Source organism: Sylvia atricapilla, chromosome 6, assembly GCF_009819655.1.
Source record: "Sylvia atricapilla isolate bSylAtr1 chromosome 6, bSylAtr1.pri, whole genome shotgun sequence".
Classification (NCBI taxonomy): domain Eukaryota; kingdom Metazoa; phylum Chordata; class Aves; order Passeriformes; family Sylviidae; genus Sylvia; species Sylvia atricapilla.
In genome coordinates, this window is record NC_089145.1 from 50,265,787 (window position 1) to 50,293,780 (window position 27,994).

At 35.8% G+C, this 27,994-nt stretch overlaps 1 protein-coding gene across 1 annotated transcript; it reads left to right on the top strand.

The window, feature by feature from the left end:
* The first annotated feature begins 35 nt into the window (after positions 1-35).
* TRIP11 (thyroid hormone receptor interactor 11) lies at positions 36-27,994 on the top strand. Its single transcript, XM_066321898.1, has 20 exons — positions 36-515; positions 2,887-2,963; positions 3,904-4,014; positions 5,100-5,375; positions 6,179-6,247; positions 6,934-7,099; positions 8,922-9,284; positions 9,987-10,027; positions 10,992-11,195; positions 12,210-15,239; positions 15,449-15,589; positions 15,805-15,998; positions 16,943-17,106; positions 17,428-17,531; positions 17,770-17,869; positions 21,419-21,500; positions 22,321-22,435; positions 23,069-23,191; positions 24,457-24,604; positions 25,923-27,994. Exons 1-20 carry the CDS (start codon positions 377-379, stop codon positions 26,129-26,131), a joined length of 5,856 nt encoding a protein of 1,951 aa, XP_066177995.1. The 5' UTR covers positions 36-376; the 3' UTR covers positions 26,132-27,994.

Consider the following 27,994-nt stretch of genomic DNA (forward strand, 5'->3'; position numbering starts at 1 on the left):
CCGGCATCCTCTGCTTCCTGCCACACGCCATATCCGCCTCCGCGGCGGCGCTCTGGCCCGGGCCGCCGCTCTCGGTGGTGTTTGTGAGGGGTGTCATGGCGGCCGTTGAGGTGGCAGCGGCCGGAGGCGCCGGGAGGAGTCGCTGAGCCAGGACGGGACAAGACAAGCCGCGACGAGCAGCTGAACCGGAGGACCCGGGAGGATGCGCGCGGCCTTGGCGGAGGAGTTGTCGAGCCCGTTGTGCTGAGCCCGCAGCAGGAGGCGCGACCCGCTGTAGAGACGAGAAGGGAGGCGGAGGCGGCCGCTTGGCCCGCAGGAGCCGGCTGCAGCGGCCGCCCGGCAGGGCCGAGCGAGGCCCGGAGCCCTCCGAGCCGCGATGGCGTCGTGGCTGGGCGGGCTGGGCTCGGGGCTGGGCCAGTCCCTGGGGCAGGTGGGCGACAGCCTGTCCTCGCTCACCGGGCAGATCTCCAGCTTCACCAAGGACATCCTTCTGGAGGGAGCGGAGGAAGTGGGCGGTAAGGGGGGCTCGGGGTGGGCCTGGTTCCGCGAGGGAGCCCTTCCTCCTCTTGCTCCGGCCGCCGGTGCCTCCGGAGCGGCAGCCGGGAGGGAGCTGCTCGCGGCTCGGTGCCTTTCGCGAATGCTGCTGGCTTTGCTGCAGTTGTTTTTGTTTTTATCCTGTTCTTGTGATCTCAAGATCTGGAGAATGCACAAATATATTCCCAGGCTCTAGTAATAGATGTGAACCTGTTTTAGGCTTATTATTCGGAGTGTTCTGAATTCCGTGAAGTGTTATGTTGCTCCGGAATGACAGCACTCAAGCAACACTCTTTCCTTGCTGTTTGCTTAGTTTATCTAAACCCTCAGTTAATTAGCTGCTTTTACACCGGTTCCATAAAACTGCAGAGTTGTAGTACAGAGGTTGTTTTGCCGCTGGTGTGATCTAAGTCTGACGTGTCACACAGACGAAGGTTCAATGTCTGTCACTGTTTTGTTTATATTTCAGTTGTGCCCAGAGAAACCTGTCGAATTCTACAATTCCCCTACAGCCAAGTAGGAGAGCATGGCCCTTGTTGCTTTATAAGGATTAGAGGCTAGAACGATTTATCTTTAAAACAGAAAGAACAAAAAAACCCAGAGTCATCAGAGTAAGATATTCTATAAAACAATAGTAAATCTATTTTAGAATATAATCTTTTCTTCATATTTTGAATAATGACTTTTGCTTACAGATTTTTGAAAAAACTTTGGTAAAGCAGTTGTACAATGTGATAATAAGTATCAATAGATTAATATCTCTATTATTTAGTATTGTTTACCATCTTGTAACTATAAACTATTTTAAAAGTTAGCTTTCTCAAAACTGTGTTAAGAATAGAAACCACAAATAACAGCTAAGACTTCTGAATAGTCATCTTAAATGTGGGATTAAGCAATTCTACTTCTTTACAATCTCTCATGTATGAGGCATTGTGAAAGAATATTACAGAAACGTAGGTTGTATAAACCTCGTTGGCAAGCTCATATGGTCACGTATGGATGGCCTTTTTGTGCACAGGTAAAATGCTTAAAAGAGAGAAATTCTGACAACTGTGATTTTTTTTTTTTTCACTTTTCTGAAAGACTTACTTAGAAATGTTTTAAATTTCATAATCTGTAATAATTTAGTTTGAAAAGTTACTTTATGTTCCTGAGCTGTGTCGTCATCTAGGCTGTTTGTTTTGCTTTTTTTAAAGATAAATTGTGAACTCACACAGTTGTTCATGAGTTTGCACAAGAGAGATGTTTAGTAGTTACTTCCAGGTGTACTTCATTGCTGGATACTGCTGTGAACAATTTCAGTTTCCTAAAGATTTCTGGGTAGTACATTTGTATGGGTGACTAGACTCCAGCGTGCTAGACTCCAGGCATCCAGGTACTCTTCTATAAAGGCCTTTAAATATTGTGTGGCCTAAACAACACTTGTCAGGTACTTCCTTACAGTTTGGGCTTATCAAATTTCATAATTAGTTTCCCTAGGTTTTAATATTATTCCTTACATTTAGTGTTTTGACTCCAATCAGTTGTTTCTGGATTATGGACTTGCACATCTTCCGTTTTGTAGTTTTCATGTGTAGATTGTTGCCTCTGCAGTGCTTGAGCTGTTTCAGTTTTAAACAGCATGTGGGAAATTATAAAATATAGTATTTACTTGGAAACTGTACTTATTTCAAATTTTGAAGTATTGTTAAGGTTGCTTTATAGTATAGGATGATTTCTCATTGCTAAAGGGCAAAGTGGTGTTTCTGTCCATTAAAGGTGGGACATAGGAGAAGTAAACATGGTCAATTTGGTGACTGTTGATCATTAAAATGTATCTGGGGTTATGTGCTTTTCCTGTTGGATACACTGGGATGGTAGATGTAGCACCTTTTTTGAGGCAAAGAGTCTTATGGGGCTGATCTTTTGTTATGTGGGTTTTGTTGGGTGTGGGTGGTTTGGTTTTTATTCTGAAAATTCAGTCGCTGTTATGTGTATTTAATGGAATTAATACTTGTTTTGAAACTTTGCATGGCATTATAGAGAAACACCCATCTTTCAGGCCAGGGGCAAGTCTGAAATAAGAAGCAGATTCAGGGACACAAAATAGTCAAATACAGCATTTTTATCTCCCTTACTTTAAAGCTTAAATCCATATTCATCTGATTTCACTTAAAGCCTAAATATGACTAAACTAAATTAGATGCAGAAAGACTGTCTAAAAAATAATTTTTACAGTGTTCTGATAAAAACAGCTTTTGATATTTACCTAGGAGTGAACATTAAAGCAGTCTAAAGTAAGATACGTAGTAAAAGCTGGTCTTAACAGAAAGGATTGTAATTTAAATGAAAATTTTCTCTTTTTTTCAGATGCAGCGACAGAACTCCATGTATCCAATTCTAGACTCAGAGAAATAGAAAGTATAAATGCAGCACAAAAGTTTGAAGTAAGACATTTTAGATCATTATTGTAATTAAAAGCAATGCGTAGATTTTGTTCTGTATGAAGTTGAAATACTGCACTGAAGTTGTTTATCCCTGGGTAAATCCAGAAACGAGGGTGACAGTGGTGTTAGAATGTGACTTTGATTTTGTGCCAAGCTGCCATCACAGTTAGGGACACACATGCCCTATTGGTGTGTGCATGTGCTGCAAGTTTTCATCTTTTGCTAACTGTGACTGTTCCTGCCCTGTCAGGTGGACTTGGACTGCAGCAGTAGGCTTGGCTCTGGAAAGAGTTTGTGTTTTCCCTATTCCGTTCTCTCTCTGTTGTCCTACTGGCAACATTTGGTCATTCAGACGTATACTCGTGCTCCTCCAAAACCACTTACAAATCTCATGTACCTTCATGGAAAGTGATTTTCTGTGCTCTTATAAAGGACTTGTTGGTCTTGTGGCTTTATTTACATCTCTAAATAAACAACTTTCATGTATTCCTTCAGGCCTCAAGAGCATTATGAAGTTAAGATACTATTTTGGGGACATAACTGTTCCTCTTTTCAGTTTCTTGCCATCTGCTCTTGGCTGAGATCAGAGAGAAAACACTGGATATTAGCTCCAATTTGTGCTTTGTGGCTGTTCTTAAATTCTGCTCGTGGATCTTGCTAAGATGTGATTCAGCCCTGAATTTCTTAATTCTTGGCATTTATCTCTGGTCATCACAAACCTTTTTCTGAAAGTGAACTGGAGTCTGTGCCATATAAAAATGGAAAGCTTGGACATCATCATGATTTTGGGCCCACACATTGCTGTTACTGTGTGTTTTGAATGAAATAACATGAGAAATCTGTACAATTTTAACTTCTTTGCTGTCCAGTAGCTTTATGGTTTTCTGATTCTTTAAGGACTGTTCTGAGTTAACCAACATTCATTTCTCATTTTTGCTAGAATGATAGACTGAAAAAAGTCTGTAGTGACTTAGAAGAAAAGCATGAAGCAGCAGAGCTGCAAATAAAGCAGTTGTCTATTGAGTACAGAAATCAGCTTCAACAGAAAGAGGTAGGACACAGAGTAAAAATTCTTCAGTAAGTATGTCCAATAATCTTAACTGTTGGGCTGTTAATGCCGATGTTATAGTGTCTGTTCTCTTCCAGTGGAAATACTGGTCTTAGATATGGTTTCTTGGTTTGTTATTGTAGACTAAGACGTATTTCATTGAATCGTGTAATGTAAGCCAAGCTGCCAGGAGATAGTTGAGACAAGACAAAATGCTCAGGGAATGTCACGCAGCTGTCAGATTTTCTGTTGTTTCTGGGATCACTATGAGAACAGACTGCATTATATTTCTGATTCAGTTACTTTTAAAGAGGGCGACAGGACCAAATTCCCATTTGAAGCAATTATTTTGTCTTTAGATATCATTATTTATATCCTAACATACACAGTTAAAGACAACTGAGCTGGCTTTCAAAATATGTGAAATATCCCTTTGTGATGGAAGCATCAGCTTTATAGCCTATTGTATAACATGAGGTTACATAGACCTAAATGAAGAAAGTTGCCAGCATGCTGAGAGTTACACAAAAGGGAGTTTTATGTTTGATTTATTCACAAATTCATGTGGGAACTAGAGGAAGCAGAACTATGAGACATATAAAATTCTGCTTGTTAAATACAGTAACAGAGTTGTTACAAGAAAATTACATTTAGCTAATTTCACTTTATTATAAATAAGTAAATTTTCACTACGCTGAGTTGTTAAGCATAAAAGAAATCAAATGTAATAAAAATAACTGGAAAAGCATCATATATTGCTTAACTTTCCTATCTGAATACCCTGTTTATATATTTAAATTTTTTGTGTAACTGGTTAGCCTGGATATTGCTGTACTGGTTGTGTACCTTGGCTGCTAAAAAACCCCCGTGTCTTTCTGTGAGGTATTTCATAACACTTGAGCTAAGGGTAGTTTTTTTCCTCCATTATGAGAATGTGTGGAATTTTTTTCTTTTTTTTAGTGAAAGTGATTAGTTATTTGTACTGGAGGTGTTGTTTGGTTCACATTTCATAAGGCCAGAAAGGGTAAAGTGGAGTGTATTTTGATATTCTTCTTATTCAAGTAATGCATTTTATTTTGTATATTCAGGTGGAAATCAGCCATCTAAAAGCCAGGCAGAATGCGCTACAGGAGCAACTGCAGAAAGTACAGACAGCTGCTCAGACTGCCCAGCTGGGAGCTGGTGTTTTGCCAGCAGCCGCTGCATCAGCGTCCTATGTTCCTGAGGTCAGACATTCCTCAGGTTTTGAAGGAGATGACATGGATTTTGGAGATATAATCTGGTCACAGCAAGAAATAAACAGATTGTCCAACGAAGTTTCCAGGCTCGAATCAGAGGTTGACCACTGGAAGCAGATTGCAGTGGTGAGTGGTTTCTCTTCTACCCTGCCTTTCCTTCTCCCCTCCAAATTATTGTTTTCATTGCATTTGGTGGATATTTTGAAAAATTTCTAGAAGCATCATATTTTGATGGAAAAGCTGAAACTTTTTGTGCTGTCACATGACTAAGGACACATTCAGTGACTAACTTCCAAATGCTTTTTCGTGATGCTTTTATGAATGATTTGTCAAGTTAGTTAAAAGCTTTTATGAACATTCACCTACAATGTCATTTCAGGGTTTTATTTTTGTTTGGCCTTTGAAAAAAAGACATCCCTTCCTCCTGGCTACGATACTGATTTTTATTGATAGCACAGTACTGTTCAAAGTAATATTTGGATACTTGCATGCTTTTTATACTTCTCCCAGTCCTTGACATGTCAGTTATAATTCACGGTCTGTTGAGATACAAAAGAATATAATCTTTCAAGGTGCTGCTGATGTGGGTTACTATTTTTCAAGGTTCAGCCTGATTTCAGAGATATGCTTTTCCCATTTGAAAATACTCAAAACTAAGCAAACTTATTGTCTTACTATGAGCAATAACTCCTCCACTCCAAACTTTTACCCATTTTATGTGGTAATGTAATAATAAAAATCCATGAAAAATTAAAATATTTCCATTAGAATGTATTTTTTAAAAAATTTAAATTACAGTGGATTTTTATTTTGCTTCATGTTAACTTTGTTGTTTTCTACTTTTGAGTATCAATAGAGGAACCGCTTAGATATAAAATACATGTATGTGTCACAATTTTCATATGGATATGTGGTTTGGGTTTTTTCAGTCTTCCAAAGTGCAAGGCACAAATGATGCTGAACAAAGTGAAATAGGCAAACTACAAAATGTTGTTAAGGTAAGATGACAAACTAGTTTTATCATGCTTTACTCTTCATGGTTTTGCATATGGTCACATGAGTTTTAAATATTTTAACTAGCACTATTATAACATTATTAAAAATGCACAGACACATGTAGTAGCATAGCAACGCTTCAGTCAGCAGTACAGTATTTAAAAACAGTTACTCTGAGAAAGGGTGTTTGTAAGAATTGGTAATTACAGTATGTTAGCTTGAAACAGTGACATTAGTAGTCTGAGGGCAAATCACTTTGTGAAGCTGTTGATGAGTTATGAGACTGAATTTTAGATACACAGAATAATTTCTCCATTCTCAGAAACATCTTGCCTTTTTTTGTTTAAGGTGTAAAATACAGATTTTACATATCATCCTAGAAAGTTACTAAAAATGTGTCCTAGTGTAACCACTTTGTATGTAAGACTTGTAATTGCTTTACATTGGTTTTAATATTTGTTGTTACGTAAAGCATACTATTTGTGTAAACATATTTTTTAAAGGGATTTCTTTCCACACATTCAAAAAATTTCAGCAAAAATCAAGAAACCTGACTTCTGTGAGAAATCCTTCAATAAATCCTTTAATTAGACTGGGGAAAACTTCTTTTCTTATGTATCATATTATATCTTTCATAAGAAGACACTGTGCTGTGTTTTGCCATTTTGTTTCTCTAATGATGTTTTAGGAGCTCAAACAGAATTTAAGTCAAGAAATAGATGAACATCAGCATGAGCTGTCAGTATTGCAGGATGCCCACAGACAGAAGTTAGTAGAGATCAGTCGCCGACACCGAGAAGAGCTGCGTGAATATGAAGAGCGAATTGAGGAGCTTGAGAATCGGTTACAGCAAGGTCTCTGTTACCACATGCTTTCTGTTTTGTTTCGTGTAGAGTGAGTTTTGGTTAAAATGTTGAATATGCATGTAGCAGTGCAATAGATATCAAATATATGATGTTTAGAATTTGAATTTCAGTTCAGCTTCATGTTTAAGACACATGTCCTGTATCTTTCATTCACTCTGGTTGGCTTGAACAGTGGAATGATAGCATTTCATCTGTGGCATGTATCAGTCTGGAGGGTCATTTTCTATACATACCAGTTGCGCTTTGAATTATGCACTTTCTAGGTTGGTTTTTTAACTTACACTGAATATAGGTAGGGATAAGATATACTGAATTGAAGATGAAGAAAGTAACAGAGCAAAAAATAACTTTTTAAAGAAGTACTATGTGCCAATTGGGTTATTTGACAAAAGCTCAAAAATTGAGTGGTGAGACACTGTAACATGTTGCTCAGAGAAGTTGTGAATGCCTCATTTCTGGAAATGTTTGTGGCCAGATTGGATAGGACCTTGAGCAACCTGATCTAGTGGGTGGCGTCCCTGCCCATGATGATGCAAGTGTTGAAACTAGATGTTCTACAGGCCCTTCGAACCCAAACTATGCTGTGGTTCTGTGATTGCCATAAGGACCACAACTTAGTGTGTGGCACAATGTAGAAGCTCAGTAGTTCCCACAAATAACTTTTTGTTGACTTGTAAGTATTTCATAGTCCCTAAAAGTAGTCATGCCAGTTAGATTTCCTTGAGAGGCTTCTTTGCATAAATACATAAGCGTTGCCTGTAAACCTCTGTGTTTACCTGGTAAAACTTGGACTTCTAAAGAGTATATACACTCTCCTTTTGGAAGGAAGAATCTGTTCTCTTCTTGGAAAGAAGGGAAATATTTTCACAACTTCTCTAACTTTAAAGGTACTTACAGGGAATTTATTTCTTAAAATCAGATACCTGTTAGGTGTACACCAGCAGGACTAATTTAAGGAAGTTGAAGACAGAAGCCCCTTATCTTTTACATTACCACTTATCTGCAAAATAAATACTGCTCGTGGTTTCTGAAGAACTAGAGTATTTTATATTTATTTTGTTCATTCTGTCTGACAACATAATAGGGACTAGGGCAGGGTGAAGCATTTGAGCTGACACAGAAATGAATTCAAAGGTAGCGTGCTTTCGTTTAACTTTTTTTTTCTGCACTCTTCTGATGATGCCTTTTTGTGCTCTCTAACTTACCTCGAAATTGCAGAAGATTGTACAGATATATGAATGTCAATATAGTATGACAGTATGATGGATCTGTAAAAAGGTTAATTCTGAAATATGTTTTTATCAGTTGAAAAGCTTTGTGCATCATTTAGCAAATTGTTTGGAGCAAATTGTTCCCTATAACAACTATTTGGCAAACTTTTGAAATGTAATTAATTAAATTATAAATGGATTTTGTATCGATCTGAATTAGATGGGACTTGATAGTCTTTTCTTAGAAAATTGAGAGATTCCAAATCCCAATAAATTAGATTGTCATCTCCTCACCAAGAGAGGTGAGGATCAGGTATATTCTAATTAAATTGCATACAGAGTATGTTTTGCAAAACTTATAATTTAAAATTATTTTGAGCCAGGCATGTGAAAGTATTAAAAAAGCTACTTGTCATACCAGTAATATGTAGAGCACAGCTTCAAATGTTAAGCCTGTTTAACCAAGCTTTCTGTTGATGATGACCATGTCTTTGTTTTAGTCTGTCTCCTTCTGTCAGGAGAAGAGGTGAAAGAATAGAAATAAAAGGTCTAGAATGATTGTTTTGGTTAATATTGCAAAAAATCTCTTCTGTCTTTAGATGGTGTGAGCACTGATGCCATGGATGACTCTAAAATTACTGAACAGAAAAAAAAAGCTCAGAGTCTAGATGGAGGACAGGTGGAAGAGTTGCAGGTTGTAAAGGACCTAGAGGATGAAATAAGAAAATTAAATCACAAATTGTCTTCTGCCAAAGCAGAAAACAAAAATCTTCTGAAAGAGCAAGAATTGGCAAAGCTAGAAAAAACCCAAATAGCACAAGATTATGAAAAGCTTAAATCTGACTTCAGTGAGCTTCAAAGATCTATGGCAGAGCAAGATGCTGTCCTGAAAGAACAGAAGCAGCTCCAGTCAAATACATCACTACCACAAGATGTTGTTGGCCTGCAGCAAGCATTGTTAGGTACTAAGACTCATTTTTTGATTATTCTTTTTTATTTTTAGTATATTTTCACAGGTTTTCACTTTTAAAACTCAAAATTTATTTTATGAATTTAAAACTGGATATGTACCTTTAAAGTATTGCTGTTTTAGAAGAGCATTGTCCATTGAAGTAAGGTCAAGCTTTATGTTATGAAGCAGAACATAAGAGAATGTTACGATGAGTATGTCTATCCTAGGGGTTTCTGATTAGGGCAGTAATCATGTCTGCCAGCTGTTTCGTAGGTTTTTTGTTTTTTTTTTTTTTTTCTTTAAAAGTAACTAAGCCTCAGTAGAAGTTGTTTGTTTAAATTCAAAAAGTATATACCCGTGTTTGTGTATAAAGGTACTCAGTTGCTAGTATCTTCTTCTTAAGGAAACACTAACATACCTGTTTAAGAAACATCTGTAAGTCAAAAATATTTTAATATTTCATAACTGATAAACTCCAGTACCAGTGTCCCCCTAATGTGGGATTAGTTGTGAAAGTAATACTCTGGTTTGAGGTTGTGACTGATGGTATGTTTGAATCTTTTATGGCACTGATGCTTGTCATCACAAAATGCTGTGAAACTACTGTCTTCTGAGCAGCAAAGTTCTGTTTGGGCAAGGTCGGAGAATGATTTTGTTTTATTGTTGTTTGAAAAGTAGTAATTTGTCTATTTGATTTTGTTTTCCTTTATAGAAGCAGAAAATGAAATAGCAAGACTTTCTAGCTTAAATCAGGTAAAGCAATTTCTAAATTAAGACAGCAAATAAGTTCATAACAGTAGTAACTGATGGAAAATACATTTTGGTAGTTTGTTGTTTTGTCATTTGGAGTTTTTTTGAACATGTGCATTTCTACATAAATAACATTGAAATGTAAAAGGAAATAATTTTAGTTTAAGTTTGTAATTATAGGTGGAATTTATAGAAACAATACATTTTTACTTGTGAAACTCCACAGTGCATTCTATTAGGAAAACCATTCAAGTTCCAGCTTTCTCATTGTTATCTAGAAAGCTATAACATACATTTTTAAAGTCCTAATACTACATTCTGTAAAATATGTCATTTTTCACTTCTGCTTTAGCATGTTTCAGTTTTGCCACCTAGCAGTTGTGAAATACTTCTCTTCTTTTTAGTACTCATAATAATACTGCATTCCATCTTACTGATGAAATGAAGCAGTGGAACATGACACACCTTTAGTTTTTGGCATTGTCTTGTATAAACTCTTGAAAATTTGTAAACTCTCAGACTTGAGAGATTTGGTTTATTTTACGTTGTATCCAGTAGTACTTTTCAACTGAGTTTTTCTGTGTTTTACATGCATTCAAGAGGTCCTGTAGCATTTTTCATGATGATGTTGTTTATATGCCCTTGTTTAAAATTTCCTGTCTCACCATGCAGCCTGCCATGTTAAGGGTGGCCTCTTGCAGTTAAAATAGTTTATCCCAGCTGTCAATCCATACCTCAGAGGTGGATATTACTTCTTACTATACTGTGACTTTTTGTGCAGAAGTTTATGAACTGTACTCCTAAACCAAGTGATGAAGAAATAAATGTGTATGTGTGAATGGTGGAGAGAAATGCTTCACAGCAAAGAATTTTTAACTGGGGTGGCATTCATGTAGACTTAGAGATTCTAACATAATTTCAGCAAGATAAAGTCTGATATTTACAATTTTTTTTATTTTATTTTGAGGGACTTGAGAAGGAACTGACACGTGCACAGCATAAACATGAGAATATTCTTTCTTCGAATACAGAGGATCAGAATTCAGAAATAAATCAGTTAAGACAAGATTTGGAAAGGAAAAAACATGAACTAGATGAAAGTGTTGCTGAAAGAGAAACATTAATAGCAGAGTTGGAAGAACTAGACAAGCAGAATCAAGAAGCTACTCAGGTAGTAAATACTACAACTGATTATTGAACTGCTGAATAAATGTTTAGAATTCTGTGTGTGTGTGTTTGTCTTTTAGGTTGATCTTTGAACATAAATAGCAGGGAAATAGAAGTTATCTTTCGAGGCCTAAAAACAAATACTTGGGGCCGTTATTTCTCTATATCTACCATCTCAATGTGAAATTCAGAAGTGCAAGTAAAACCCACTTGTTATAGACAAAGAAGTAATACAGCATGTCAGCTATCTATAAGAGATGTTATTTTATGAAGTCCAGTTAAATAGTCCCTGATTTTTCATTGCAGCATTTCTGATGAAATTTATTGTGGTAATATTCTGATCTGTCTTATGACAGTATGCATTACAATGAATTTTGAAACTTTTTCTTTTATAATTTTTAATTATTTTGAGCATTTAAGTTACTTTATTGCAAGTTCTTTATAATACAAGCATTCATGGAGTAAAAAAGTCACCAATTATATATAACCAGAATTAAATTATACTTTTTTTGTCACAGTTCCAGTATATTTGACCTGTAAATTTGAGTTGCAAGCCATGTGTTTTCAGTTACTGATTTACCAATGAATCACCTATGAAATGCATCCAAATAAGTATGTTGAAACAAAAAGCTGAAAATAGAATATACAGATAATTTCAATGTAATGCCACCCTTTTTTATGCAATGCATGTTTGCTGAATTCCAAATGTCTTGACAAATTCTGACAGTTCTTTTTTTAAGTAGTTAATTTTTTATTAGTTAAGGTTCTTTTAGGGGCAGTGGGTTTTTTTGGTTTTGTTTTTGGGATTTTTTTTTTTTGTAGTGAAATGTAATCTTTCCTTATTTGGTTTTAATTAATTTAGTATTGACTAGTTGATCCTACTTGCCAACTTACGTTGGTGACTAAGAAACTCTTTTCCTCTCAATTTTTGTTACTGTTTAGAGGATAAAAGTGAATGAAATGCATAGTTCAACTGGTTTTACTACCCTAATGAATTCTGTTTTGTCTTCATTTCCAGCATATGATTACACTGAAAGAGCAGCTGTCGAAGCAGCACACAGAAACTGATAATATCATCAAACAGCTGAAACTTGACATAGATTGTGAAAGAAAAAAAGTATCAGAATTAGAAACTGAGAAGATAAAAACTATTAAAGAGTTAGACAGTCAGAAAGAAAAACTAAGCCATTGTTCATATGCACTTAATGATTTGCATATAACTAAGCAGCAGCTACAAGATAAAATTAAAGATCTTCAGGAACAATTAAGGAAAGCCCAGGACTGTAATTCGCATAGTAAAAAAGAAATTGGAGAGTTGCAAGAGACACTAAAAGAGAGAGAGGAGGAACTTCGTGTATCCTTGAGCAAGTTAACAGAAAAAAGTAATGAGGAATCTAACTACACTTCTCAAGATCTGGTTCTGAAAGAAAGAGAAATAGAAATTGCAAAACTACAGAATGATGTTTCAGAAAATAAACAAATAAATGAAGATCTACAGAAATCTCTGTCTAATCTCAGAACAGAAAATGTAAAGCTGATAGCAGCCATTGAAGAACTAAAACAGGAGTTAAGTGATGCCATTTCTGAGAAAAAGAAAGTTTATTTGGAAAAAGATACTATTGTGGAGGCTTTGAAAATGGAAAAAAGACAGTTGGAGAGTGAATTAAATGAGACAGAAAAGAGGCTTTTGGAACAAGCACAGAATTATAAGCAAACTATTGAGGAGTTATCAAAGGCACGTAGTATGGATACCACTGCATTGCAGCTGGAGCACCAGCGCCTGGTTAAGCTTCATCAAGAGAAAGACTTTAAGATTGCTGAGCTTAAAAGGACCATTGAGCAGATGGAAACTGACCATCAAGAAACAAAAGAGATGTTGACTACTAGCTTAGGAGGACAAAAGCAGTTGACAGATCTCATAAAAGAGAAAGAGGTATTCATTGAAAAATACAAAAATCAAGCCTTACAGGTTAAGCAGGAACTTGAGGAATATATGAAAGTTTCAAAAAAGCAGGATGTCCTAAAACAGAACTTGGAGGAAAAAGACAGAAGTCTTGCAGTCATGAAGGAAGAAAATAATCATTTGAAAGAAGAAATCGAACGCCTTAAGGATCAGCAAAGTAGATCTACACCTGTGGTTGAACCTAAAACTTTAGATATTATTATTGAACTTGAAAGTGAGGTAACACAGTTAAAAGTGATAAAGAATAATCTTGAAGAAGAAATAAAAGTTCACAAAAAGACAATAGAAGATCAGAATCAAGCTACAGTGAAACTTCAGCAGTCACTGCAGGAGCAGCAAAAGGAAATAGATGAATCCAAATTTCAGTGTGAGCAAATGAATGTCACACATGAAAGACTCTTTTTAGAGAAAGATGAGGAAATCAAAAATTTGCAGAAAACAATTGAACAAATTAAAACTCAGTTGCACAAAGAGAGACAGATTATTCAGACTGATTCTTCTGATCTTTTTCAGGAAACCAAAGTTCAGACTCTAAATGGGGAAAATGGAAATGAAAAACATGACTTATCTAAAGCTGAAATTGAAAGACTGGTGAAAGGTATCAAAGAAAGGGAGATGGAGATTAAGCTGTTAAATGAAAAGAATGTTTCTCTAAGTCAGCAAATTGATCAGTTGTCTAAGGATGAAGTTGGTAAACTTACTCGGATCATTCAAGAGAAGGATTTAGAAATACAAGCTCTTAATGCTAGAGTTTCCTCAGCTTCCTACAGGCAGGATGTTCTTTCCCTTCAGCAGCAGCTGCAAGCTTATGTTCTGGAAAGAGAACAAGTACTAGCAGTTCTAAGTGAGAAGACAAGAGAAAACAGTCAGTTAAAAACAGAGTATCGTAATATCATGGACATGGTCGCTGCTAAAGAAGCAGCTTTGGTGAGGTTGCAGGAGGAGAACCGAAGGTTATCCAACAGATCTGAAAACAGCAGTCAAGAAATGTCTAGAGAAACGATCCAGAATTTATCCCGTATCATTCGAGAAAAAGATATTGAAATAGATGCCCTAAGTCAAAAATGCCAAACCTTGTTGACTGTCTTGCAGACATCCAGTACAGGTGCTGATAATGGGGCAGGGGGTGTGAACAGTAACCAGTTTGAGGAACTTCTGCAAGAACGTGATAAACTTAAGCAGCAAGTAAAGAAAATGGAAGAGTGGAAACAACAAGTAATAACCACGGTCCAAAACATGCAGCATGAGTCAGCTCACCTCCAAGAAGAGTTACAGAAGCTGCAAGCACAAATTTCAGTTGAAAGCGATAGTACTTCAAGGCTGCAGGTAGATTATAATGGCTTGATTCAGAGTTATGAACAAAATGAGAAAAAGCTGAAAAGTTTTAGTCAGGAATTAGCACAAGTTCAAAACAGCATAGGACAGCTTTATAACACTAAGGATCTTCTCCTGAGTAAACTGGATCTGGTAACACCGTCTGTGGCAGCAGCTTCCACCATTTCACAGCATTCAGGTGTTCAATACAATCCCCCTGAAGCCCTCAGTGAGGAGTGTAAACTCCTTCAAAATGAGTTGGAACAACTGAAAAAAAAGTTACAAGAAAAAGATTCAACTATTAGGACTCTTCAGGAAAACAATCAGCGATTATCTGATTCTGTTGCTGCAGCATCAGAGATTGAAAGAAAGAGTCAAGAAGGGACTGAATCAGAGATGAGGCAGATCAAAGAAAAACATGATGTGTTACAGAAGTCGCTTAGGGAAAAAGATATATTAATTAAATCTAAAAGTGATCAGTTACTTTCCGTGAGTGAAAATCTTAGTAATAAAGAAAATGAAAATGAGCTTTTAAAGCAAGCTGTAACTAATCTAAAAGAAAGAAATTTAATTTTAGAAATGGATATTCGTAAACTGAAAGAAGAAAATGAAAACATAGTTGCAAGGTGCAGGGAAAAAGAAACAGAATTCCGTGCACTTCAGGAGACTAATATGCAATTTTCAATGATGCTGAAAGAGAAAGAGTTTGAGTCTCACTCAATGAAGGAAAAAGCTCTTGCTTTTGAGAAGCTGTTGAAAGACAAAGAACAGGTATGCATGTTCATACTTATAACTATCTCTTCAAACTAGACAAGTTCAAAATAATACTCTTCCTGGATGTTTTTCTGTGTTGCAAGGCCATAGAAGTCCTGCCTTTCTCCTTGTTAGATCTGTAGTATCTTTACACTCTTCCTGGCAAAGACCAGGCCTCTGGTAAAATTGTTGGCCATGTTTGAAATACTTGTTTATGTCTTTAACAGGGCAAGACAGGAGAATTGAATCAGCTATTAAATGAAGTCAAATCAATGCAGGAAAAGGCTGTTACTTTTCAGCAAGAGAGAGACCAGGTCATGGTAGCACTCAAACAGAAGCAAATGGAGAGCAGTGCCCTGCAGAGTGAGGTACCACCAAATAATTTCCAGTTGCATGAAATAAATGAAAAAAGAATAAGAAATTGCATCTGTAGTATTTTTTGGATTATTTTAGTAGCAGTCACTTCTTAAGAGCACTTAAAATTAATACACTTGCAATGTGCTTCAATGGGCATGTGTTACATTTGCTTAATTTTTTTAATAAGAAGTGATAGTCCAAGCAATTTAAGGTATGTTCTACACAGGTACAGCATTTGCATGAGAAGGAGCAGCGCCTGAATCAGGAACTGGAGAGGTTGCGGAATCACCTTTTAGAAATGGAAGACTCCTACACCAGAGAAGCTTTAGCTGCAGAAGACAGAGAGGTCAAGCTAAGAAAAAAGGTTTTGATTTTGGAAGAAAAACTTGCATCCTCATCTACTGCGGTGGAGAATGCCAGGTAGTATTTTAAGTATCACAGTTAACCGAACTGGTGCTGATGCCTCTGTTATAATGAACTGCCATCCTGTAACATACTAAGCACTTGAGAAAACGAAAAGATAAAAACTTCTGTTACTCAGAATGAAGAGGGTGATTTGAAATATACTTGACTACTGTCAAGAATTTAATGTGTTTCTCCTTTTAGTAGCAACTATCCCCAGCGGTGCTTAGAACTAGAAAAAAAATCCTTAACCCATCAATTTAGATGTGTATTGAAGAGTGACTTACTTTTAAGTCAAGGCTTCACTCAGTTTGAAAGAGTCTTTTTTTATACACATCAATGCACAGATGGGGCTGTCATGCCTTTTGAATGCTTTCAAGACACATACACATTCTTACTTTGGGCCTGAAACCATGGGAAGTATACACTGCTGAGACTTTCCTTCTTCTTAGTGTAAACATTAGAACAAGATGCATTGAATTTCTCATGGATAGCAGAATCTGGGAGGCTGGAATGTTTTTGCACAATGGGAAATTAAATGGAGCATGGTTAACCATCGTTACTAACAATTATTAGTAAGTAGCAAGATATACTGAGTTCTTGGTTACTGAGTTTAAAAGTAAAAACTAGTAGAAAGAAAGACCTACTGATTCATAGCAATTGAAGCAGACAACTGGGAAGATACGAATTTTTTTTAATAAGATGCTGTTATAATAATGAACAAAAACTAGGATTTTTTTTCAAAATGCATTTCAAAATAAGTTAATTGGGATTTTTTTCTTCTATTGTAAAAATTTTGTTGCCAGACTTCTTTAAAATTTCTTTTTATGTTTTGTTTCGGGAAAATGCCGTAATGTTTGTAAATTGAGCTGAAATTTTTTTGCTAAGGTATGTTTTGCTGGGATTTAATTTTCTCTGTGATAACTTCTGTTACATAAGTGATGTGTCTTGTTTTCATATAGTCATCAGGCTAGTCTGCAAGTTGAATCTTTGCAAGAGCAGTTAAACCTAGTATCCAAGCAGAGAGATGAAACCATGCTGCAGCTGACCATCTCCCAGGACCAAGTGAAGCAGTATGCACTGTCTCTGGCCAACCTGCAGATGGTACTAGAGCAGTTCCAACAGGGTAAGGTTTGTCAAGAAATAGCAAAGATTGCAACAAGTATTTTGCAACTGGAAGTTACCATATTTTGATAACTTTTGAAGTATTAGTTACCTTGTTTCATTTTTGATAGCCTGAATTTCAGAATCTGTTGTCTCTTAAAAAACTCTAAAAACTAATTCTGTGAAAACTTGATCAGTATCACATTTATGAAATTTGAATTCCACCTCTACCTCATGAAGACCAGATACAATAATGCTGAGGCTTTGCAATTGCATATCCCTAGAAGAGTTACATGTTGTAAATTAAGATAGTTTTGTTTTGTCTGTTACTTTAATCCTTTAGAAGAAAAAGCTATGTATTCAGCAGAGCTGGAGAGACACCAAAAGCAGAGTGCAGAATGGAAGAAGAAAGCAGAAAACCTAGAAGAAAAAGTTGCATCACTGCAGGTGGGCTGAATAATGGAATTGAGCCTTGTGAAACTAAATTGTAATTCTTCACTGAGCAGGCAAAGTAGCATTCTTCTGCTGACCCTCTATCTTCTGAGGATGTTAACAATCCAGTTATTTGAAAAAAAAAGAGATTGCAGTCTCTTCAGCTGTTCTGTCTGATGTGTGTGGAATTAGAGCAGTTGTGATAGTGATCTCTCTGCTTCTCTTTTTGTCCCTTTCCTACCCTCTTATTTAGGTGAGTTTAGAAGAGGCAAATACTGCCCTGGATGCAGCATCCAGACTTACTGAGCAGCTTGACATCAAAGAGGAGCAGATTGAAGAGCTTAAGAAAGAAGGTAATTACATTTTTTTCATTTCTGCTCAAAATATTTCAAGCAGCTGAGGAGATAATGTAGTATTCCTAGAAATTCACTAAAATTCATATCCTATGAAGGACTAATTCTGAGGACTTTCTTGTTTATAAAGCAAATATGAAATGTTGGGGGGTTTTTTCTCTGTAAATACCAAGACACTTGTCTGAAAAGTTGATGAAATACCAGATGTTCTCAGATTTTTCCAGAGTAGCTACCATATTTGATATAGATACAGGAGTACAGTGAGGTAAAGATATGCAGTTGGTAAGAGATGCAGAGGCAGCAGCTCTTGCAGAGATATGACTGCCATCTCTGCTGGATGCAGTGGTAACTCATGCTTTGAACATATGCAACTAATTATTGCTATTCTTTTTTAAATGATAATCAGTCTTACTCTTGTAATAAGCGATGTTTTCTTGAAGCATTCTTGCTGATGACAGATAGGTGGTATGAGATCTCATTTGAAAGCCTTAAAAATTCCAGCAAGAACTCTACAAAAAAGTTACTACTTTTTTGCTATGTATTTGAATGTGTCCTTACTTACATTTAGTTCTAAGTGCAATTTGACAACCAGGTGGGCATCATAGAAGTGCTCCCTGAGTTCACATATGAATTTTACAAGCTAAAATAAGTTTCAAACTGCTGCATAATGTACAACTACTGATCTGTTTTTGAATTGACCGATTTGTATAGCCATGGCTCACTACAGACATTTACAGCAAAAGTTCACAAACACTGTGGATTGAAATTAACTTTGGCATAGGCAAATACTGCACTCTTAAATGGGAAGTTCTTTATTACTGTTTCAATTTGATATTAAACCCTTGCATAAGAAAGCAGGAGGGGTTTAAACTCAGAGAGAAAACTGAGTATCAAGCAGTGTTGTATTGGCAAGCAGTTTACTTGATAAAAAAATTTTAATGGAATTGTTGCCTAAAGGAAACAGCACTTAAATGTTGTAAAGTAAATCATGATTTTTATAGGAAAAAATATCACTTTGTCTTCTCTATTTATACAAGAAAACATAAAATGTCTTATTGCAAATTGGCCAAATACATTCCCAGACACAGTTTTGTTAGCCAAATCTTTTGAAGGATTTCTTTATAGATTATTTTGGCAGGAGAAGTGATTTTAATGGAAAAGTATAAGATGTACCAGATGCAGTTTTCTGCCATAAATGGTTAACAAATTATTGCAGACTGTAAATGTCTGGTTTACAGCAGTCCATGCTGAATTTTGGCTCAGGACCTTTTTTTACTTAGTCTTTTCATACACCCAAAGTACGTGTTTAAGTCCTTTTCAGCTGTAGGAATCTGTTTTAGAGGGAAATGTTCCATTAAAAAATATATTTAATGATAAAGTTGCATAGTCACTGTGGATGGAATATAGCTTGTGTAATGGTCCTGAAAAGTTGATCCTCTTTGATATAAAGTCTTATTTTCATTTAAATTACTATTACTAATACTAATAATTTCATTTAAATTATTAATACTTTTGTTTTAAAATCCATCATAAAGGAATAAATGAAGTGAATAAAAATTGAAAAAGCAACTCAAAATTGTCTTGCTTTGTAGAGAACTAATAGCAGTGTAAAATTTAATTGAAGTTTGTTTTCAAATGCTGCTTGTTTATCTTTTTGTGGCATTGGTAGTATAGCTCTCTTTATTCCCTTCTGTTCTGTGGACATCCAAATAACAGCTCACCTATGTATGGCCTGTATCATTCTATAATTATATTGCCTATGTTTTCCTTCAAGTCATTGGTGTCATATTTAACCACATTTACAAAGTAGCATAATTTTAAGTAAATGTAAACCTTGAAACCATGGATGAATTCTCCTATGCCTCATCCTGGTGTGTTTAGAGAGGAGTGCTGAAGAGCAGTCATAATATTGGAAGGGATTCTCCTGTATATGGATGTAGTTGCTACAAGTTATATTGTTGTATAATACATGTTTTACTTTAGTTTTTAACTTGCTTTGAATGAGGAGCTTACTCTGTGTGTTGCTTAAATAAAAACTTTCCCAGCATGACATTAGTTAGTTTGTTCTGTTCTGTACTCCTTAAAATTCATATTTGTGAAGTAAAATGTTTGTATAAAGATGTGGAGTATTTGAACAGGGCATATTAGGCTGTATCCATTTCACAGACTGGCTCTTTGATGTGTATATATACAAAATCTCTTTGTGAGTTCTTGTGGAGTTACTGGTGTTAATTGAGAACCATGTTTTGTCAGCATAGTTGTGGCATGCACTTTATTATTGACAGTTGTGGAGATCCTTTCCATGGACCATATATTATTTGAAGGTTGTAAAAATTCATAAAAGTCATTTTTCTTTTGAAGGTGTAATTTACAAATCAACTACGAGATATATAAAGCATAAGTATGTATTTGGTGGCTTTTTAATGAAGCATTTTTAATTAATATGAGCCCAAAAGTTGTTAAAAACTGAATTGATCAGCAGTTTTTCCAAAGTGTTTGGAGGTAAACGTTAAACCTCATACAGAGAGAGGAAAAAAAGTTCTTCCTATCTGCTTGTATCTGTAGGGTAGAGTTGGTCTTCACATGGATAGTCCATATTACAGTATATTCATCAATTTTGTTTGTGTGAATCAGGCTTAATTTAACTTTTATTAGGCTGCAGAGGTAGTATCTGGCAGAACACTTTTGCAGTCTTTATGGTCTTAGAACACCTCACATTCATTGGCTTATAATTCTGGCCTAGTCATTGAACTTGCAGGCCATGATGCCTGACTGAAGTGTTTGCCATTTTTCTCTCAATCTTGTTTTTGGTTCACAGGAGCTGTAGCATTTTATCTCTTCCCTTCATGTTTTTGTTCCCAAAGGAGAGGTAATCTTGCATATGTCTGCCTCTCTTGCCAGTATACTGAATTATGAAGTACACCACCGTTTCTACAATGCATTAGTGTGTCCCAGCATGCTATTTCCAGAGCTTGTATCAGTAACAGGAGTGGGAAAGGTCCAAGCAGAACAGACCCTCAACAAGCTCCTGATGTTGCTCTGCTAGCCAGTAATTCATCTAGGAAACTTAAGAACTCCTTGGTGCTTCAAAGGCTGTATCCACCTGATAGTAGGGTACACAGAATACCTGGGCTTGGGTAATGTTGGAGGTCAGAGTAGAGATCAAAGAGACCTGATGCCAGCATGGATTTTGGTCACTATGAAAAAGATTGCCACCACAGGACTACAGACATTGCTCTGAAGAGGTTTTTTCTTCCAGTTCTGTATTATTTAGGTAAAAAAGAGCAGTTCATCAGGCCTTCTGCAATGGATTTATTTAATGTGTGTTTCAGTACTTCAGGTATGGGTATCATTCCTGCAATTTCAGCTTGTGGTTTTGAATAGCAATCGCTTACTAAGTTGACACCTTTCTATGAAAAAATTACATCAATTAATGATTCTGGGTTTTATTTAACAGCACCAACAATATTTATGAAAGTATGTATTCTTGATAAATTTTGCAACATTTCAAAATTTTGATTTTTGTTTCTTTTGCTGTGACATTTATAGGTGAGATCAGAAGAGAAATGTTAGAAGATGTACAAAATAAATTAATGAACCTTATGAACAGCACAGAAGGAAAAGTAGACAAGTAAGTTTTTAAAGATTTGGTCTAAGCTTTTGGGTTTATTCCTCTTAATGTATAGATGAGGCACTCATAGTTGCAAAAGTAGTACAGTAGTTTACTTCTGTATATATATATTTATTTTTTTACAAACTTATACTTTTTGTATACTTTTTTTGGACATTTTTCAGTTGCTTGGCAGTTATATAAATAGTTAATTTGATTAGTAAAACCAGTAGATATGTGACTTCGGCTCACTGATGTGCTTCTAAAGTAGAAGTGCACTTTTCTAGCATGAGCTCTCAAAATGGAGATAAGAGTTCTTAATAAATGTATTTTGTAAAGTTCAAGGTGTGAACAGCAAACCTTTTCATGTGTTTGCATCACCTGGGTGTCATGCAAATCTCTTCCTTGGTCCTTTTTTTCCCTTCTCTACCCAACAGAACTGGAACAGGGATAAGCAGATGGGGTCCCCTGTCTGCTTTGTTACATCCTGGTTTGGGACTACACAGAATTTTCTTTTTAAATGCTGTCCTGAGTCAAGATCTTAGAACAAACATTTTCCCTGACTGCAGTATGTACATCCAGATTTGCTCATGTTACCATTCACTTTCCACCTTACTGCATACAATATTGGTAATACTGTCTAAATCCACACTGTGTAAGAAATGTAATAACTTACAGAAAGAGGAAATTGGAGACGTACCTTTTAGTTATTTGTATTTGATGTGTTTATTTGTATTACTGTAAATTAGGCAAGAGTATGAGGAATAAATGCATCAATATTATGGCAGCAGCTGTTAAACAATAGCAGCTTTTATAAGTACCTTTTTTTTTTGTTCTGCAGACTGTTGATGAGAAATCTCTTTATTGGACATTTTCATACTCCAAAAAATAAACGTCTTGAAGTGTTAAGGTTAATGGGAAGTATCTTGGGACTGAAAAAGGAGGAACTTGATCAGGTACTACTTTGCAGAAAACCAAGAACTTTTTTTTTTCATCTTTTTTTCTGTTTTTTCTCTTATTTTTTTTTTTTTTTTTTTTTTTACTTTTTTTTTTTTTTTTTTTTTTTTTTTTTTTTTTTAAATTTTTTTTTTTTTTTTTTTTTTTTTTTTTTTTTTTAGTACCCTTACCTGAAAATAAAATGACTTGCAGCTGAATTAATGTGACTGTCCCTGCACATTTTGTGGGGAAAAGTGTGTTTTTTCTTCTTTCATCACACCTTTTTTCTATGTGGGACTTTTTAATGTATTTTTATATGATATAGGTTTGATTTTGCTGTGGAATGCTAATACAGAAAGGAAAGGATTTAACTTGGTGCTGTTACGGAGGGTAGCTGTAATAGATCAGTTACAGAAAAGCCTGTTATATATGTACTAGTAGTTACTGTGAAAAATATGAGGCTTATGTTTTAAAATAAAGAGCCAGGTTTTTAGACTGCCGGTCTTTGGGAGGTGGAGAATATGATTTTGAGAATAATAAAAAATTTTATTTATCTCTAAGAGTGCATTGCAGCTCATATTTATTCACTTTATTTTATGTGCTGCTTTATTTTTGTCGCTTCCTAACTTTGTTTTCTTTAAATACTTCTCTAGTTATTATCTGAAGAGCAAAGAGGAGTTACGAGATGGGTGACTGGCTGGCTTGGTGGAGGAGCTGGGTCAAAGAGTGTTCCTACTACACCTTTGAGACCAACTCATCAGAACATTTTTAATAGTGTAAGAATTAATCATTCATTCTCTTGATTTGAGTGGAAAATGGGGAAGTTGCATATTAATGCTTATGTTTGGTTCATCAGTATATTGAGCTTCATTTACTGGTCTTGCTGTATCTTGTATTGTTTTGTGCAACTACTTTGGCAAAAGTTTTTTTCCTGCACTAAGGAAATATTTAGACATTGAAAATTATACAGTGATAAGGCTTGGGGTAATACAGTTACTGTTTTACTGGTTCTTGGCATCACTGTTCTTACAGTATCGACTTCATCTTGCAAACTATGAATGCTGGAAATTAAATATATGTGAGAGTATAGAATTCCACAATACTCAACGGTATAGAAGACCATGACATTGTATTTTGATGACTGTGTTCCCATATGTCCTTTAAATTTAAATTGAAAAGCTTTTTCAGCTGCTGCAGCTAGTGCCTTTTATGTACATCATATAAAACTGATATTTTAAGTTTTCAAGTACTGTAAAGCAACCAATCTCATAGCATGATCCATGGGAGCAGTTTATCTGTGGAATTTTCCATTTTGCAGGCCAGTAAATAATGTACTCAAGGACCTAGCACTGAAGGATTGGGGTTTTTGGATTGACTTTGGGTTTTTTTGCTCAGTTGAGTTAAAAATGTTGAGAAAGGATTCCTGTAAATCATTTTGAAGTGTAGGGATTGGGTTTTTCTCCCTAAAATAGTGCAGGCACATAGGCCACTAGTCAGACCAGACTGTGGTCTGACTAACTATAGAAGTAAAAGAAAAAAATTAATGCTTTTGTGTGAATAGTACAGGCTTTACTAAGCCAAAATTTATGTTGTCGTGCTACCAACACCTTAATCATTCCATGCTTCCTTTATTTGAGATTCTTTGTGAAATAAAGCATACATGGGCTTTAAGAGATAAGATTGGGTTTTATGTGTTTCTGGAGGAGAGATTGGTTGAGCAAAGACTAAGGAAATACTGTGATGTCAGTAATAGCATAGAATTCTTGAAATAACTGTCTTAAATCAATAATGGAACCATGGTGGGTATATGCGTCTTACCTTTAAAGTTTATCAGTTTTATGTAAATGACTCTTAGTGAGACAACAACTAAGAGTATATTTTGAAAATAAATTTCGTTGTCACTCACTGAGAACTACTAAGTACAAGTACAAAATTGATTGCAGGCTGTTGACAGCTTTTTTTTTAATCTATGTATGTATTTTTGACGTAGTGCTTTACACCAGAGCATCAGTGAAATATAATAACTAGTAGCTTTTTTCAGTCTTTTTCAGAACTGTTCGTGAAATTCCTTGAAACTGAATCTTGTCCAAGCCTTCCCCCACCCAAGCTCTCTGTTCGTCACATGAAACCTTTAGGAGCAGCAGGAACTGGTAAAACTAGCAGTACTCCACCCAACAGTCAAATGCAAGGTAACATTGAAATCTTTACAAAGAACGTAAATAACTAAGGGTAGAATTTTCAAGAGGTTTTTAATGATTCTATGCTTCCTCACTTGTAAATTATGAACTTGATTTCTTCTCCCCAGCCATGTCCTACTTTGTCTTTTTTTTTTTCAATCCTTCTCCTATTTCTCCTTCCCACTGGATCTATGCCTCACTTTCTAAACCTTTCATACAGAAGATTAGAGAGACCAAATTCCCTTTGATACAGGAAGGATTTAACAGCACCTGTTAGAGCCAAACAGTTGCTGTATAGACAACTTTGTGTGGTGTAGCAGTGAACCCAGTCCTGATTTTCAGCATCCCTGTTGGTCAGCTTATGTTGAAGTGAGTGAAGAATGCAAGGAACGCAACTTTGCAGTGTCTCTCTGGTGTGTAGGAGCTGGTTGCTCAGAGAGGACCAAAAGAAAATCAGTTAAGTGTATGGCCAGGTATGAAATTTCTGTAAGCTGTGCAGGAGAGTTGACTTTGATTTTTCTAAGACAGAGAACAGTTCGGCTTTTATTATGCATGTTAAATTAATGTACTTTGGTCTTAAGTAATTTAAGATTCAAATCTTCACTTTAACTGGTCCAATTTATTCTTAATTTTTTACACGTGTTTAAGACTTCACCTTAAAATAGGCCTGCTGATTGGCAGAAGCTTGTTTGGTTTGAAACTTAGCTGTAAACTCAAAAGAAAATAAAACAAAAAACCCCAAACACCAAACCCCTACAAATTATATGTATGTACAGAGATGAAATGCTAAAAAAACCTCTTCCAATTCACCTGAAGTAGTTGGATGTTGCAAAGTGCTGTTTATATCTGGGGGTTTTCTTGGGCAAGCTGTGCCATGTGTTGGGAAACCTTCCTATGCTCTGCATTGTAGTGCACGTGCCAGGACCCTTACACCTCTGCACGGTGCTGGAATCAGCATGACAGATACTTCATGTCTGACATTGCAAAGGTGTCATGAACTGCAGAGGGTGTTCGTGTTGCCAGTCAGATATGCACCTTTTTTTGGGTAGCTTGAGCTGTTACAGAATTTTGGTGGTGGATTTGGCATTGCTGGGTTAACAACTGGACTTGATTTTAAGAGTCTTTTCCAACCTAAATGATTCTATGATTCTGTGAGAGTAGTCAGGATGTCTACTGTCCGTGGCAAGGAGATTTTCAAGGACTTACATGTTGCAGAAGTTGTAGCAAATTTTAGAACATTTCTCTGAACAAATGCTGAAAAATTGGTTAGATTTAGGAATGCTTTTTAACAAAGTGTTTTCACTGTTGGTTTGGGTTTTTTATGTTCCAGATTCTCCAGTTGCAGGAATGGGTAGAAGACCAGATGCAAATCCATTTTTAGCACCTCGATCTGCAGCAGTGCCTCTCATAACACCAGCTAGTAGTTCTGGACATCTGCTTATGAAACCTATTTCTGATGCATTGCCTACTTTTACTCCACTGCCAGTGTCCCCTGATGCTAGTGCTGGTGCTGTATTAAAAGACCTCCTAAAACAATAGATGATCTTGTATCAGTATGATTATGCACTTTAAGGAAAATGAGAACGCTATGTTGTATATAGTTTACCACAATGAGGCCTTCTGTAAAAAGTCATGTATTTGATTGCAATTGTACCTTTCTTTTCTTGTACTTACAAACTTATCAGTGCTTTGGAAATTCTAATGGTGAAATGAATAATTGCCTTCTGTATGGCAGGCATTAATTTTGGGTGTGGGTTAAATATTTAACTGAGAAAAAAATCTGTCTTGTTGTTCACAAGACAAATTAAAGGATTTTTAAACCTTATGTATACTGGGTTGTTTCAGATATGCATAGACAGCATTAACTCTTTGGTGTTGAGATCTGCTTTTCCGTTAAAATGATCTGCCATTTACCTTCAAGAACCAGAAATTTAAAAAAATACATAGAACACCAATTAATGGTGTTTATTTAATGTACTTTTGGATAGGTATCTCTTATTTACAAGTTCAGTTGCATTTGGGGGCAGTTTGAGGCACATTGATCTCTTTGCACAGTGATTTGATATACCCCCCCCCCCGCCCCAGACTAACAGCTGTTTTCAGCAGTCAAACCCATCAGCACCAAGGAGACTTCACATCCATGTGAAGAGTGGGTAATTTGGCAAATTATACATTTACATATATAAAGACACTGTGCTCTAATAATCCAAGGTGTATATTTGAGAGACTTTTTATCTTGCAGGATTTTGTAGATGCAAATATAGACTTAAAGCTTAAACACATGTATAGGATTAAAAGGGAGGAAGGTGCTTGCTTATCTCCAATGTGTAAATAGGTCTTTGTACAACTAAGGCCAAAGTCAATTATTCTGTAAATTTTGCTGCGATAACCTGTACACTTTGTTTAGCAGGTAAAGAATGAAGTTGCATACTAAAGAGTAAGAGTCATCCTCATAGTGAATCTGAGATAAATGTCTTCAGTTTAAAATGTGTAATTTCTACGTCTTTTTATATGCCTCTCCTTGTTAAGTCAGTGTTAAGATAACTGTTGTGGAAGTTCTATATTAGAACTGTCAACCTTCATTTTCATTAAGGTCCTAGATGAAATTGTTGTAAGAATTATATTTAAATAAAATTAATTACTGAGCTTGTACAGAATCAACCAAAATAATGCAAGAAATCTGCATTTATTTATATAGAGGTCAATTTGTGAGTTTCTTTTGTTGCTTTGAAACCTGGCAAAGATTTTTTTAATTGCTGTACTTACCTTAAGAGCTGTTTGAAACCCTTTTCTCCAGTATAGTAGTGTTTCATGGAAAACTTGGCAAATATATGTAACTGGATTGACCTACCATATTGGATTTTGATTTTAATTTTTTTACCCCATTATGGACAGTTTGACAGTTTGATTTCTGAAAAGATAGCAGCCACATTTACCAAAGTAAATTCTGTGTTATGTAATGAATGTAATGAGAATCTCAAATTACCTCAGCTGAGAATATTGCAGTTAGGTATTCAAATGTACATCTTCATTTAAACTGGACTGGAGCAACTACCGTTCTTTTCTCTGTAGCAATTATAAAGAAAAGTGAAATCAAATGGCTTCTGTGCAACCTCTCTTGGTCTTGTAGTCCTGTCTGTTTAATGATAAATAGTTGCTTCACAATAAAATTGCCTTTTGGTGAGCCAAAGCCGAAGGAAATGTTTAGTTTTAAAAAATTATGTGACTTACATGTTGTAAATTACAAGTGGAGTCATGCTGTTCACTATTCTCTGAAGATACTGAGCAGTTCTTAACTTTTTTATGCATTTTTTTCTTCTTTAACTGCAGAGAACTTAATATGTACACATTTCTCTTCCAGGAAGCTTTCTAAATGCCAATAAAGAAAACATAGTAAGACCA

Coding starts and splice junctions, on each gene's coding strand:
- TRIP11 (XM_066321898.1), top strand. CDS start 377: ATGGCGTCGTGGCTGGGCGGGCTGGGCTCGGGGCTGGGCCAGTCCCTG. Junction 516..2,886: donor GGGAGCGGAGGAAGTGGGCG/GTAAGGGGGGCT, acceptor TCTTTTTTTCAG/ATGCAGCGACAGAACTCCAT. Junction 15,240..15,448: donor TGTTGAAAGACAAAGAACAG/GTATGCATGTTC, acceptor TGTCTTTAACAG/GGCAAGACAGGAGAATTGAA.